At 42.0% G+C, this 16,043-nt stretch overlaps 1 protein-coding gene across 1 annotated transcript in view; it reads right to left on the bottom strand.

Annotated features, from left to right (window-relative positions):
• Positions 1 to 1,037: 1,037 nt before the first annotated feature.
• Positions 1,038 to 16,043, bottom strand: part of PATJ (PATJ crumbs cell polarity complex component) — a 357,124-nt gene continuing 342,118 nt past the window's right edge. The window contains exons 43-45 of the mRNA XM_007464279.1: positions 8,514 to 8,620; positions 5,133 to 5,256; positions 1,038 to 1,184 (exon numbers count right to left, since the gene is read on the bottom strand). Of these exons, the coding sequence (XP_007464341.1) occupies positions 1,038 to 1,184; positions 5,133 to 5,256; positions 8,514 to 8,620 (378 nt within the window). The remainder of the gene's footprint in view (positions 1,185 to 5,132; positions 5,257 to 8,513; positions 8,621 to 16,043) is intronic.

The raw sequence follows: 16,043 nt of genomic DNA, 5'->3' as shown, positions 1-16,043 counted from the left end.
TCACTCTGTGGCTAAGTGCGCTGCTCCATCTACATTCCTACACTGTGTGCCGCTCGACGGACAGGCACGGAACCAAGCGGAGGGATACGCAAATTTGTCACTCCACTTTGCACAATGCCAAGGCCATCCAGACCTTGGCTGTCTTTAGTAAAAACTTGCTGACCTCTGCAGTGTGGTTCTGGGGCTTCCACCTCCTCGTCTGAAGCCTGAGGTGTGGGAATGATGCCTGCCTGCTGAAATGCTGTTAACTCCAGATGAACTTCCCAGACTTGAGCATAACTTAGCATTGTTAGAATTCAGAACATGGATGCTAATTGTTCTTGCTGAGAAGGTGCATTTTCTCAGTAGTATGCACTTATGTAGCTAAGAAAACAATTAGAAAGCCATTCAGAATTTTTAGATTACAGTCTGCAAATTGACTCATCATAATCACCAATGACTAACTTATAAAGATCTACCCAGAGAAATGAATTTGAGGCTTATTTGATGATAAGTCTTACAGAAAAGAGAACGGTAATTTCCCACAGGAGAATCTGGTATTTCATCATGGGCATCACTGCTAAGTTAATTACACTGCTAATGTTTTCTGAAGAGACAATTAGCATACGTAAATCATGAGTGAGATGACAAGTTGCTTAACATTTGTTTCTGTTCATCGGATGCGATCTGGTTGCTGCTTAGCCTCCATGAGTCGGGACGGGGAGAGGAGGACATAAGGAATGAGAGGTTGTTAACTTCCATTTCAGCAAATATAATCAGAACCACTTACTACTAGTTGATAAACATTGATGTTAAATGCAAAATGCATAAGACTCAGCTGTTAGAAATTAACCTCACCAAGAGGTGAGAGAATCTGGGAAACATTAGATTGTCAACTTGGGAAATTCACGTGAAACCTGGGCCATCTCTCCCAAGCAGAGAGGTTGAGATGGTAAGAATGAAGGTGGGTTTTAGTTGAGGCTGCTTTTCATCCTCAGAACTTTGTCTTCCTATGGATATTCTACAACCACATCTATCTTGTGATCAGGACCCAAGGCTCAGGACAGCACAGTTAAGACTACAGTTCCTCTCTGGTGTTTTAGAATGGCCACAGCTTCCTCATGTGTAACACCTTCCAGAGTCTCACCATTAACAGCTAAAATCTGATCACCTCGCTTCAATCGGCCATCATCTGCGGCTGCTCCCTGCAAACAAGAAACATTCCAGTTTAATCTAGGATGATGCAATTAATATTCAAATAATATTAATATTATGGTGTGCATATTAAAAGAAAAACTTTTAAAACTACCAATTAAAGTTGTTTCTAGGTAATATTTTTAAATTAAGAAAACTAAGAAAAATGTAGGATATGTTATTTGAATAATGGTTGAATAGTAATCATAATTATGCACTGTTTACATAACATACTAGTAGAAATGTCCTGACGTTCACATTTCTTTTAATACCAGTAGGACCTTATTTCAATATTCAGTACTGAATGGAATTTGAATGTCATATCATGTCACATTCATGAATATGTAGCATACAAAGGCAGAACTGAATCTGGTATTAGTTTTATCCTCTAAATGGGTGAATTTTATGGTATGTGAACATATCTCAATAAAGCTGTTCTATATACATATATATATATAAATATAAAAATACACAGAAGTGGAGCATTTCTAAAATTCTGTAATATCATATTCAATAGCTTCAACGTTACCTCTGATCCATCTAAATAGGTTTCTAAATAGGTACTTTCATTACCTATTCAGTCATGCATGGCTCTTCAGAATGGCACAAAGCAAGTGAAACTTGGGCTTTTCTTCCTTCTAAAGCTGAGTATCAAAAACGCCATGATATTACTAGAAATACTTTGGACGAGTAAGGAAATAAAAGACCTAGAAAATGATTCACAGGAAGCTTTCTCCATCTGTTGGAGTAACTGTGAGAACTCCTTGAAAAGTTAGTGCCCAAAGAGTCCTCTAAATGATGTGGAACTACTGGGGAAATTAACCAAGGCCCGTGGGCACCTGGTCGCTGATGGCCTCCTGCAGAAGCTGAGCTAAGAGGCACTAACACTCCAGAGACCTGTGTCCTACAGCATGGAGGTCCTGAGGTGGTGGGTGAATTATCTAGAATTTCAAAGCCGTGAAAAGGGTGGAATTCCTGTAAAGAGATGTAATAAAGAATATTCAAAACCAGGACTATACTGGGGGGAAAATACCAGATTAAATAATTTGCAGCTTTATTCAAAATTTTCTTTTAAGGAAGTGTGTTAACTGCACCGAAGACAGGATTAAACATGTAATGCTAATGGATAAATCTAACTTGATTTTAATAAATTTTACATGCTGAGATTTAAGCGTTCCAGTTAACCTCAGATACCTGTGTAATTAGTTCTTTAAAAAGCACATTAAGCTCTTCAAGTTTTCATTTTCACTAATGCAAAAAGAGGTCGATTTTTCAGCTTTCTAGGATGTGTACGCTATTTCGGGTACTGCCGTGCTTACCTGATAATTACACTGACCTGAATCTCCTCTCCTACGTTATTAATGTGGCATCTGTAGACTAAACAAGGGAAGGAAGAAATAAATGGCTCACAGACAGACCTCCATCTAGCTTGGAAACGTGGCCTTACCCACTTGCTGTGTCCTAGTTTGGTCACTTCGCCTTCCCTATGCTGTAAAATAGGCTCTATTATCTATCTTTCGCCCTGTTCTAAGGATTAAGCGTACAGCACACGGTATTTACTCAATCATGGTGGTAGTATAATAAAATGAAACGAATGATGATCAAACTCGTGTTTTCAGATTTCACAGGCTCCAGAAAACTGCTCCCTCAATTTTCAGGGCTGTCGAAGTCCTTAGGCCAATCTATTGTTGGCTTATGGTAAAATTCGGCTGCTGAAGGGACTAAGATCTAAAGTTGGCTTTGATTCTGAAGTTTCCAACCAAACACCTGAAAGAAAATGGAAGGCCCTGCCGGCCAGTTAATCAGACTGATTAAGCCTCGCAAATCCTACACGCCCTAAGTGTCTGTGACGCTTCCTACTTCTGGAGGGGAAGAAAAGACCTGGATGGGCCAAAATAATTTCTTAGTTGAGCAAGAGAACTGTTAAAAGATGCTTAGGACACCAAAAAGTTCACATAATAATCCACACCCTGGGTCCAGCCTGTAGACATCTGAGATCCAGAAACCTGAATCAGAGATAAACATTTTAAAGAATGTATGTTCAGTGTTTTTTTTTTAAAAAAAAGGAAAACATATAGCTGTAGTTCCTAGATCAAAACTCCTATGGGGGGAATCTTTAGCTTAGTGGGGGCTCACTTTGCAGCCATTCCACTGTCATTATCTCCATAGCTGGCTCTTTTAAATGCAAAGTATAACAGTCCTCCCAAAGAATCATTATCACAGCTACTTATGGTGTTATCCTAGGAAAAGGGAGGGTCTGTAGGTGGTTTATCCACCTTGGGAATTATCAGACTGGGGCAGCACTGTCATCCAGAATGTTTCTGATCTGCCTTTCCTTTCCCTGTTCATCCAACATCAGGTCAACAGATGTGTGTATGGGAATAACATGCCCCCTTGACAGGCATCCTAGCAAGATGGAAACAGGCGTGTAAATCTGTAGCTGCTTGGGCTTCCCTGGTGGCACAGTGGTTGAGAGTCCACCTGCCGATGCGGGTGACATGGGTTCGTGCCCCGGTCTGGGAAGATCCCACATGCCGTGGAGCGGCTGGGCCCATGAGCCATGGCCGCTGAGCCTGTGCGTCTGGAGCCTGTGCTCCGCAACGGGAGAGGCCACAACAGTGAGAGGCCCGCGTACCGCAAAAAAAAAAAAAAAAAAAAAAAAAATCTGTAGCTGCCTAATGTGTTCCAAAAGCAAACACCAAATGACTTGAGGCTTATGTCAGGTCACGGTTACACCCAATTAACAGGTGATAAGTTCTGCATAGGTAAAAGCAAACTTATATATAGTGTATAGTACAGCCTTCTGGAAAGAGAAAGAATCTGTCTTATTTCTTCTGTGGAAGGCCTTTATTTCTTTAGGAAAATAAAGCACTAGGAGCCAATTGGATCAATTAATAAACAAATGATTGTGATAAAAGCAATGAAGAATAAAGTTGTAGTATCAAAACTAAATACTTTCAGAGATCTTAAAAGTTTATAACAAATTTAAATTCCAACTCTAATAATGAAATTAAAAACTTATCTAAGAGCTATCTAGTGGCAGCAGTAGAAACCTACACTATGACCTGTGTATTAAGTAGGATGAATTGGACTACTTAATTCTTGAAAGATACCGTTATCCACCCTTTTTTTTTTCTTTTTATAAATTTATTTATTTAATTTTTGGCTGCATTGGGTCTTCGTTGCTGTGCGTGGGCTTTCCTCTAGTTGCGGCGAGCAGGGGCTACTCTTCATTGCAGTGCACAGGCTCTCACTGCGGTGGCTTCTCTTGTTGTGGAGCATAGGCTCTAGGCGTACGGGCTTCAGTGGTTGTGGCATGCGGGCTTAGTTGCTCTGCAGCATGTGGGATCTTCCCATACCAGGGCTCGAACCCATGTCCCCTGCATTGGCAGGCGGATTCTTAACCACTGCACTGCCAGGGAAGTCCCCTGTTATCCAGTCTTTGTCTAACTCACTGGGTTAATCCTGCAAGTACTTGGCAGACTACTGGAAGAGAGAAACCACCTTCAGCTAAAGCATCCTGATGTTAGGCAGCCATTAATGCTGCACTGATCCCAGGCTTGTACAAAGCTTTATGCCATGGCCCTCTGCAATATCTTAAAGTAGAAAGCTAAATCTTTGTTCTCGCAAGAACAATACTTCCAAGGCCAAAGAGCTCTTGCAGACAGAATGCCATATTCCTTACACTGGTTGTTGAAAGAAGACACTCTTTAAAATCTGTTAGCATCTACTTTTGTAAAAGGGTCTAAAGAATACTACACTTCTTGTGACTCCACTTTTATAAAAGAACACTTCTTGCACTACTGTGGTGTGGGAATTTCCTGTAAGATGAAAATGAAACAAGCATACATGCACACATTCAGGTATCACCCAAAGTAAAGCAAAGCAAAACACGCAAAAAATCTCACCTAAGTTTTATTAAAAAAAGAAAAAAAGTACAGTAAAAAGGAAAAAAATACCTTTGCAAATATAGTCTTGACATAAATTGGCAGGTCTCCATGGGGACTTCCATAACCCCCTACAATACTAAACCCCAATCCTTCAGAGCCTTTCTCCAAAGTAATAATCTTAGGTGGAGGTGTTCTGAAAACACAATGCACGCTGTTTAATTCAAGAATAGATATTGAGAGGGAATTTCATTTTAATGGAAGAACACAGATTTGAGAGAGACTTTCATACTGCGAAATGATGATGGTCAGTGTATCAAATCAAACTGTCAGAAAGCAATCTAGAAACTTATTTTTGAATTTCCTATATCATGCCAATATTTTTGATGTTGTAGAGGTTTCTCTTTCATAAAACCCACTGTTTTTTAACTGAAAATAAAGTCATGATGCTGAAGTTGTCAAAGCACTCTTTTTTTTGCTTAGTTTTTAACTTTTTAACTTACTGTCTAAAGCTGAACGGAACTGTCTTTACATCTTTGAAGTGCATGCATGGAGATGGAGAGGCAGGGTATCACTTGAGCTTGGTGTACACCGCAGTCCACAGGTGGACCTCTGAACAAGACAGGTGATGGCAGCCCTAGAGCTCAGTAATGGCTGCTGTTATTCTGCCTGAATATCCTCACTGCACCTGATGCCCACTCCCACTGAGTGTGGGAACTCATTCTTCAAAACCCACCTCCAATCTCCAATGCGATGGTTTCCTGACTCCCTTGGAAGCATTCACCCCTACCTTCTCTGTTCTTGGTCCAGATTTCCATACAGCACTTGTCATACTGTATCATGATTTCTTAACCATCTTTCTCCTCTACCAGATTATCAACTCCTTAAGCCTCCGCCCTCTGGGCATTCCCAGCACCAAGCGCTGTGCCTATCACACCCTCAGAATCACGACTACGTAAGTGAGAACTGAAATCCAGGAGAGAAGAGAGAAACCAAGGTGAAGCAAAATGGATAAAGACAATTTGTTTCAAACGTATAATTTAGATTTTCAAAGCTTTGTCCAGTGTGGAAGTCATCTCTCTCAGAAACAACATGGGTAAAAGTTAAATTACACGTGTGGGCTCAAGGAGTTAAAGCTAAGCTTAACTAACGCCAATTTCTTATTCCCATACGTGGCTGTCCAAAGGGTAAAAACCTAAAGGAACTCTGGTACCTGGGCCCTGTCGTCTTATCTGCAGGAGGTTTATATGCGTATCCTGGCAGGGCCACTTGTTTTGCAGCAGCGTGCAGGTCCGAGAGGCAGAGCCACCTGATATAAATGCAGCCATTCGTGTACTCAGAGAAATTTGCAAACCTGGGATATGAGCAACCTTTGAATATGCTGTTCTGTCTGACTAGAATATTCTTGCCTCTCATCCTCCTCGATTTTGCCTGGCTTATTTTAAGCTTGATTTTCAGCTGCTTCCCACTGATACCAGTTGTTTGCGATGCACTTGCTGGTTGTTTACAGCAGGCATCCATAGTAATTGCTGAACGTCTATACCATATATATTATTACCTGTTTTAAATGCCACTCCTGTTTTTTCCAGTTCTTTAAAAACTCAGGTTAAGCATTAGTGCCTCCGAGTACCCTCCCTAGCTGAGTTATGCCTCTCTTCCATGGCTTCACAGGACTCTGTGCTTGCTTCTCTCTCTCACTGAACTAAGCTCTCCAACACTTACTAACTCTTTTATAACCGTGGATTTATGGGTCTGTTTTTCCAATCCTCTGGCAGTTCTATGAGGACTGGGGCAATGCCTTCACCTACGTTTCTAAGTTTGAGTCCTCAGGACCCAGCACTTGTAGTGTCTAGCCTTAGAAAGGCACTCAATAAATATCTGCTGAAATAATGAAGTATTTATCCCCTGTGGCTGAATGGTAGTGACGTCATGAATAAGGCTCTACGTTTCATCAGTTTGCGGCCTTTTATAAGCACTCTCAGTAATAGGCCACTGGCTAGACATGAACTTGATTCATGTCTCCTCTTTCAAACACAGCCAGCCCTATTTCCAAGGATATTGAAATGGGAGCCTAGATGTCCAAAGCCATTGTTTTAGAGTTAGCCCCTGGGGGCCACCAAATCATTAGAGACCATCATAATTGTACCTATTCACAATTAGAGTCTGTTTTCTCCGGGAGAGGGAGGAATGCAGCTTCACTCCTCCACTGGCAGCATTAGATGGAGTTTACCTCCATTTATCTCACACTTCCAGTTAGTTTTAATTTACTTTCGCTTAGAAGACTAGTAAAAAAAAAAAAAAAAAAAAAAAAAAAAAAAAAAAAAAAAAAAAAAAAAAAAAAAAAAAAAAAAAAAAAAAAATCTCCAAATGTTAACAGTGGTCAGATTATAAGTGATTTTTAAATTCTTTTATCCTAGTAGTTCCCAACCTGCCAGGAGCTGTGGAATCATACAGCAAAGGACACAAGATCACAGGGCATCTCGGTAGTTCCATGGACATGTTAAAGGATGCTAAGTGTATACTATTCTTCATATAAGAGTCCTGATTTCTTTTTTTTTTAAATAAATGGCCATTCTAGCCTGAAAATGTTATACTTTCATGTATTTGTCACATTTTAATAGCAAGTGTTCACTAGTTTCATAATGAGGAAAAAGTAAAATGAGCCTAGTTTAATATTCTTTCCTCAAGAAAAACAAACTCAAAGCTGTCATTTACGTTAATGAACAATCAGGAAAAAGTTGGGAACGGCTGTGACCATCAGATCGTTCCAATAAAGGGTTCGGATCAGCCAACAAACATTTATTGAGCACCAGCTAGTGACCAGGCACTGGTAGAGTTGAGACGAATAACTTTGGGCAGCATTTCTCAAAGTGTGGGTCCTCAGCTTATCTGCAGCAACACTGTCCTGGAGAACCCACCCTAGACCACCTACTCAGAATCTCTGAGAATGGGCCAGAGGAATTAGCATATTTAAATATGCTGTTTGGGTTATTCTTATGGACATTCTAGTTTGAGAAACACTGCTTTAACGAGCAGCTTTAACTGCAGTGACAGGTTTTAGTAAAAAATGCCAGCAAGTATGACAAGAAGATTTAACCTCGGAGCAAGAGTTTAGCTTAGAAAACTGAGGAAACCTGGTTCCTCGCGTAATGAAGCATCTGGGCTATAAATCTGAGGATTCTGAGGGGAGAGGGCACAGGCACCCGTTCCAGCGGCCAGGTGCAGTGTGTGTAGGCCCTGTGGTGACAGTCTGTGAAGAACTCACGTGGTGGAGCAAAGCCTTGTGAGAAGTAGGGCAACCCTGTTACTTTCTTGGAGATTCCCTAGGAGTCAGAAAGGGTAACGTGTACTTTCCCACTCCTCTCCTTTAGGGAGCACACTCTACAATCTGGAAAAGGTCTAACTGAGCTTTGCCCACACCCATAAGAGGCACTCTGCATCTAGAATACTCACTCTGTGTCCTCCAGATGGTGCTTGGCAGCGGGTGAACCAAGGGGGTAGCCCGTAGACATGTTCTCAAGCTGAGTTGCTATGCCACTTATATTGGTATCTTCCACAACCTGGGCGGGGGAGGGGGGGGAGTCAGAACAAGACAATCCATTATAAGTCAGGGAAGAATTAGAGAAACCATACTCTATCCAATGGTCAGTTCTCAGTCTTATTTAATCTATCTACAGAATTTGACACAATGGATTATTCTTTCTCAAACTATTTTCTTCATTTGGCTTCTATGACACTACACTTTACTAGTTTCCTTTCCACCTTCTGGCTATTTTTTTCATAGCTCCCCAAACTCTATCAGAGTGCCACAGGGCTCACTCCTGGAGCTTCTTATCTTTCCATCTCAACATCCCCTTAGTTATCTCACCTCATACCCCTTTATGAATTTAAATATCATCTATGTAATGATAATTCCTGAATCTGTCTCTCCAGCACCACCTCTTACTTAACTCCAGACCTACACACCCGATCACCAATTTGACATCCCTAATGGGATGCCCAGCAGGTATCTCAAATCTAACCTGTCCAGCACTGAGCCACTCCCCCGCCCCTCCTCTGTTCCCCGGCCTTCCTCATCTCAGGTAATGCAACTTCATTCTTCCAGTCTCAGCAAACACCTTGGTGTCATCCTTGACGACTCTTCCTTTCACAACCCACTTTCAATCCTCAAAAAATTCAACTGGTCTTTCTATAAAATCATCTCTTTTTCTCTCTCTCTCTCTTTTTTTTTTTCCTATTCTTTGGCCGTGCCACGTGGCATGTAGGATCTTAGTTCCCCGACCAGGGATCAAAACCATGCCCCCTGCAGTGGAAGCGAGGTGTCTTAACCACTGGACCTCCAGGGAAGTCTCTGTAAAATCATCTCTTGCTTGGAGTTTTACAAAAGCCTCCTTACTCATCTCCCTGCTTCAGCCCCTCCCTCACTCAGTCTATAGCAGCTAGAATGTTCCTGTTAAAATACAGAAGATTATTTCAGTCCTCTGCTTAAAACCGTCCAAGGGAAATCTGGAGCCCCCTGGATCACATGCTGAAGTTCTTAGATGGTCTATAAGGTCATCTGTAGGTGATCTGCCCAGTTATGTCTCCACTCTCATCTCCAAACATTCTCCCCTGTGTTCACCCTGCTCCAGCCATGCTGGCCCCTGGCTGTTCCTCTAACATGCCAGAGACATCTCCACCTTGGCGCTTTGCGAGTGCTGTGCATTCTGCCTGGAATGCTCTGCCCCCAGCTCCTTCACTTCCCTCAGGTCTTTACACTGAACTCACCCTCCTTGGCCACCCTAACTAAAAGTCCCACACCAACACCCCAGCCCAACATTTTATATTGTTTACAAAGAAACAACAGGCCCCTAGCACAAAAACAGATGCATAGATCAATGGAACAGAATAGAGAAACTAGAAATAACCCACACACTTATGGTCAATTAATCTATGACAAAGGAGGCAAAAATATGCAATGGGGAAGAGGCAGTGTCTTCAATAAGTGATGCTGTGAAAACTGGACAGACAAGAACATGTAAAAGAATGAAAGTAGAACATTTTTTTCACACCACATACAAAAATAAACTCAGAATGAATTAAAGACCTAAATGCAAGACTGGAAACCATAAAACTCCTAGAGGAAAACATAGGCAGTAAACTCATTGACATAAGTCTTAGCAATATTTTTTTGAATCTGTCTCCTCAGGCAAGGGAAACAAAAAGCAAAAATAAACAAATGGGAAGTAATTAAAAAGGTTTTGCACAGTGAAGGAAACCATCAAGAAAATGAAAAAACAACCTACTGAATGAGGTATCACCTCACACCTGTCAGACTGGCTATTGTTAAAAAAGATCACAAATAATAAATTGGTAAGGATGTGGAGAAAAGGGAACCCTAGTACGCTGCTGGTTGGAATGTAAATTGGTGCAGCCGTAATGGAAAACAGTACAGAACAACACAAGTGTCCATCAACAGATGAATGGATAAAGAAGGTGTGGTGTCTATATACAATGGAATATTACTCAGCCATAAAAAGAAATTTGCCATTTGCAACAACATGGATGGAACTGGAGGGAATTATGCTGAGTGGAGTAAGTCAGACAGAAAAACAAATACTGTATGTTTTCACTTACATGTGGAATCTAAAAAATAAAGTAAATGAATGGATATAACAAAACAGAAACAGACTCACAGATACAGAGAACAAACTAGTGGTCATCAGTGGGGAGAGGGAAGGGGGAAGGGGCAAGATAGGGGAAGGGGATTAAGAAGCACACTCTACTGGGTACAAAATAAATAAGATACAAGGATGTAATGTACAGCACAGGGAATATAGCTAATATTATATAATAACTTTAAATGGAGTATAATCCATAAAAATATTGAAGTACTATGTTGTACACCTGAATCTAATATAACATTGTAAATCAACTATACTTTAGATAAAAAATTAATTAAGAAAAGAAACAGGCCCAAAATAGTCATGTATGCTAAGCCCTACTAGGAATTAACACCTAACCTAACTGCAGTTTCAGCCCCTCCTTGGAGTGGAATTCTAAAACAATCAGTCTGGAGTTTCCTCATCAACACCAGTGAGGGGATCTGCTTGATAAGACCCCCTGCCTTCCCAGGAAGGGAAGGTGACCTTGCCTGAAATAATCCACTTTTTAACTTCCTTGTCCCACCCTCCGTCTCCCTATAAAAGCCTTCTATATTGTATAGATCCTTGGAGTTCCATTCTACTTGTTAAACGGGATGCTGCCCAATTCATGAATCATTGGATAAAGCCAAATAGATCTTCAAACTCGCTCAACTGCATTTTGTTTAACAACATCTTCCTTCCCCGCTTTATATTTCCTTCTTACTACCATTACTATCTAATTAATTATATCTTGCCTTATTTATTGTCTTACCACTTCATATTAGAATGTGAGGGCATGAAGTTTGTCTGTTTTATTCACTAATGTATGCCCCTTATGTAGAACATGTCTAGCATATAGTAGGTGTTCAATTAATATTTGGTGAATGAAAGAAAGAATATCTCTTACTTCCTATGATTTGCCTTTTACATGGTCCCAAACGAAAGTATAGGACAACCAACATTCACTTATATTTCTTTCTTTCTTTTTTTTTTTTTTTCTTGCGTTATGCGGGCCTCTCACTGTTGTGGCCTCTCCCATTTGCGGAGCACAGGCTCCGGACGCGCAGGCTCAGTGGCCATGGCTCACGGGCCCAGCCGCTCCGCGGCATGTGGGATCTTCCCGAAACGGGGCACGAACCCGCGTCTCCTGCATCGGCAGGCGGACTCTCAAGCACTGCGCCACCAGGGAAGCCCTTATATTTCTATTCTTCAAAAACATTCCAAAGAATTAAGAAGAAATATGGTATAGCTCTGACAGAATGAAGATCTGAAGTTCAGTTTTTGCCACTTAAATGATACTGTGGCTTGAGTTTTAGTTTCTTCATCTGTTAAAGTGGAATCATAAATAGCCCGCGTCTCCTGCATCGGCAGGCGGACTCTCAAGCACTGCGCCACCAGGGAAGCCCTTATATTTCTATTCTTCAAAAACATTCCAAAGAATTAAGAAGAAATATGGTATAGCTCTGACAGAATGAAGATCTGAAGTTCAGTTTTTGCCACTTAAATGATACTGTGGCTTGAGTTTTAGTTTCTTCATCTGTTAAAGTGGAATCATAAATAGCCTGCCTTGTCTGCTTATCCTGGAGTTGTCTTCCACCTCAACTAGTTATCAGAGATTCTTTCTCAAGAACTCCTGGTCTACCCCTGCTTCTGATTAACAGTTCTTCCAGATAAGAGCACTCAAGTACAGAGCGAAGGGACTTAGCTTGACAACGATGTTAAGACCTTGATTTGACTGCAGTTTCAGAATAAGCCAACAGAGGGCATAACTACCTAAATGGTTAAGCTTAGTTGCATCTATTAATAGAGTATTTAGACAAGGAAAGCCACAGGCTGGCCCTGGCCCCAGCCCTGGCTGGATCAGAACACATTTTGGGTGAAGCATCCTATTCTGGGGGAAAACATTTCTATCCATAAGTTTTAGCATCTTCTGGAAATACTATAATATAACGAATGAACAAATCGGGGGACTATTTAGGATAAACAGCAAAACAGAAAATGATAGACTCTCCTCTGCACTTACCACCAGTTTCTGGTTTTTTTCCCTCTCCTCCCCAGCAAATGTAGTGGAAGAGTTGTCTCTGCATGTGACCTGTGTAATCCTACCTACTCTCAGCCTACATCATTTGCGAAACCCCACTCCATTCCAGTTTCCATCCCTGTTGCCAGACCCAGACTTCCATCACCCACTCTCCAGCTTTCCTCCTGCTGCTTCCATCTCTGCTATTCTACTCACCCCTCGTGGCTCGGTCCTGGCCCACTTCCCACTTGCACACTCAGGGTCTAGGTCACAGCATACACATTCCCACAGCTTTCAATTCCAACAACGTGCTAACAATTCCCAGCTTAGTCCATTATATCCAATTGCCAACTCGACATCTGCATTTTAATCTCTCAAAGCCTAATTAACAAAACCGAATCCAAATTCTTGATCCAACAACCAAATCCCTTCTATTCATTTTCCCTCTAGATGTCCTCTTCTTAATAGATGGCACCTCCAGCTGCCTAATTAGAAACCCACTAGGTATAATATTGAAAATACCCGATTGTTGGCTGGTGACTGTCCAGCTGGAAAGGTACTAGAATGCATACCTAACTGATGCTTACTCTGAATAATCTACCACCAAATCCTCTGGACTCTACCTCCAATATACTTCTCAAGTTTGTTTCCTTTTCATCTCTCTGGTGACTATCCTAATTCAATCAATCATCATCAGCTGCCTTTTACCTGGAATCCCCACTCACCCTCTTCTAATCTCTCTTCCACACAACAGCCAGTTATCTTTTTAAATATAAAATGGATAATGGCCCTCCCCTGCTTAAAACCTTTCAGTGGTCTTTCTTTGTACCTGGAATAAAATTAAGACTCCCTAACTATACACACAAATGTCCTTCCTAGCCTACCCCTCTAATCCCATCTATGTCTTCCACTCCACCCCACATTCCACAGTTCTTTCTGCATGGAGTCCCGCCCCCTCCCCTCCACCAAACCAGTTGGTCACTTCCATTATACAAGCCTTCTTTGACTACCCGTGTTTAAATTAATTTCCCGTTTTCCTGTCCGTAGAGCTCTAAGTATTCCTTACAAATCGTCATGATACGTATTGGTGTGACTGTGAGCTGTCTTTCCCACCCAATCACAGGATTCATGAGGGTAAGGACAGCTTCTCAATGTGAAGGTGCCTGGCACACAACTGCTTAATAAGCATTTGTGGAATGAATAAATGAATGAACCTAAAACGTTCCTAAGGAATAGGGCGGACAGGGCTCAATATTCTGAATTTCCATGGAACAGAGTGAGATTGATAGAGGTTACAAGGAGGTTGGTTCTGGGTCTTTTTAAGAAGAAAAACATCTAATAACTAAGGCAGTTACAGAATGGAATGGCTCAACTTGTTAGGACGTGAGCCCCCCACAAAGCAAGGACTCAGAGACTCAAAACTCTACCGATTTGGGATATGGTGAGGGGGGATTCCTATACTTGGTGGGAATCTGGACATGTACTCTCAGCCGTCCCTGAACCAGACCATCTGTTATGGGGCTGAAGAAGAAATTCAGTAAAATATTACTTTTTCTAAGATACCTTCAAAAGCCAAGACTTGATGGCAACCTGCTCCTTTCTTTACTGGCTCATTTATTCAACATATAACAACACCATGATACTGAATATAAACTGAGCACTTCCTCTATGCTAAGCACTCTTCTGAGTCCCTACAGACCTAGGTACCGTAATTATTCCCATACTACAGACAGAGGAACCTGGAGCAGAGAGGTTAAGTAACTTTCTCAAGTTCAGCGAAGGAGTGAAGGCTGGATTCAAACCCATGCCATTTTACTCTAGAATCCTGTGCTCTTTTTCTTTCTTCTTTTTTTTGGAACCCTGTGCTCATATTGAATTCAGTGTGAGGCAAATCGCCTAGCGAGAGGGTACAGACCTGGTCTTGGACCCTCACACCTAGAGATCTGCTTCACCCCGCATATAATGAATTACAGTCTAGACATGGAGCTGGGAAGGAAGAGGGGCAGAGAGTCAAACAAGCAGCTGCAAGTAGAGCTAATCTTCATGGCTGTGTTTGGCAACAGGCGGGAAAAACGCATCCCTCCCCGCCAGTACTACAAGGAGAGGGGTTGGGAGGTAGGAGATATACACCCCATGGATGTTCTAGGAAGAAAGCTTTTGCATTTTAATAAACTTTCAGGAGTCCATATAAACTGTAAAACCAATGCCATAGTTCTATTTGGGTAAAAATTAAATTTATCTAGCCAGGAAATGTAAAAACACTAATATAGCACCACCTTACAGAAAAACTCATATCCCTCTAAAATCTGAAGGCCTCTTGCTTACTCCCAACCCTGAAATAAGATGGGCCTCACAATAACGGACAATATTAAAACCTAGGATCCCTGAGCTCCTGCCTATTTTGTAGGAGTGGAATACAAAGGGCTGGATGGGAAATGTGAAGCATTTTCACTGATAGTTTGGTCTTTTGCAGCGAAGCAAGGAGACAAACCCATCACCCCCAGGATAACTCAACAGCCCCAAGGCATCTGCATCAACCTTCTTGGTCTCAGAGTTGATTGGCCTTCCTAGGCATGACTTGTGAAAGGGGATAATCTGATCTTGGAAGGGCATGTTCAGTTGGATACAAGTTTGAGGAGACAGAGCTGTGGTCTAGGAGTCTTGGCTCAGCCCGGCTCTTTGCCCAGTAATAGCGGGGACTAGGCGTGGAGGTGAGGCTGGGAGAGGTCTATTTCTGTGTTTGAGGAAGGGGGGAGGCAAAAAGGCTAATGGGAAGTTTGGTCACTTTTTTTTAAAGTAAATTTTGAACTACTGGGTGCAAAATTCTGTGGTAGGTTCTGAGGACATGGGTGGGAGCAGAGGAAACCCAGGGAAAGCAAATGTGTTCCCCACTCTCCCACAAGCAGGCTTGCCATTGCTGTCACCTAACAGGGGAGGCAGATACGGACGCCATTCTAAACGGAGAGGGGAGGGGACGGACAGGGATTCCTGGGGAAGGCAGACAGCCTTGAAGGTCCTGAGGTGATGGTACTAAGGTCTGTGCAACTTGAAGGAGCCATGGTGTCTGGAGTCCTTCCACCTGTCTAGGACCAGCTCCACCTCATGAGATCCAGAGCCTACGGTCTGCCTTTATTACATCACTCAGATCAGCAGCCCTTCCTCTCACGCCTCATCCCCAGGGCCTGGAGGCAGCAGGTGTTGCACCTGGCCTCCCAATCACCCTTCAAAATCATTAACCTGGTTCAAAAGCTGTGGAAGGCTATGTTCCTCCTCATTGTTGCACACGGTACTGCGACGGAAATCCCAAGAGGTTCTTTAAGGTGGAGAACTAGATATGGA

The sequence above is a fragment of the Lipotes vexillifer genome, unplaced genomic scaffold (genome assembly GCF_000442215.2).
Source record: "Lipotes vexillifer unplaced genomic scaffold, Lipotes_vexillifer_v1.1 scaffold47, whole genome shotgun sequence".
Classification (NCBI taxonomy): domain Eukaryota; kingdom Metazoa; phylum Chordata; class Mammalia; order Artiodactyla; family Lipotidae; genus Lipotes; species Lipotes vexillifer.
The sequence above is the reverse complement of the archived record's forward strand: the minus strand, read 5'-3'. Positions and strand labels throughout refer to the sequence as shown.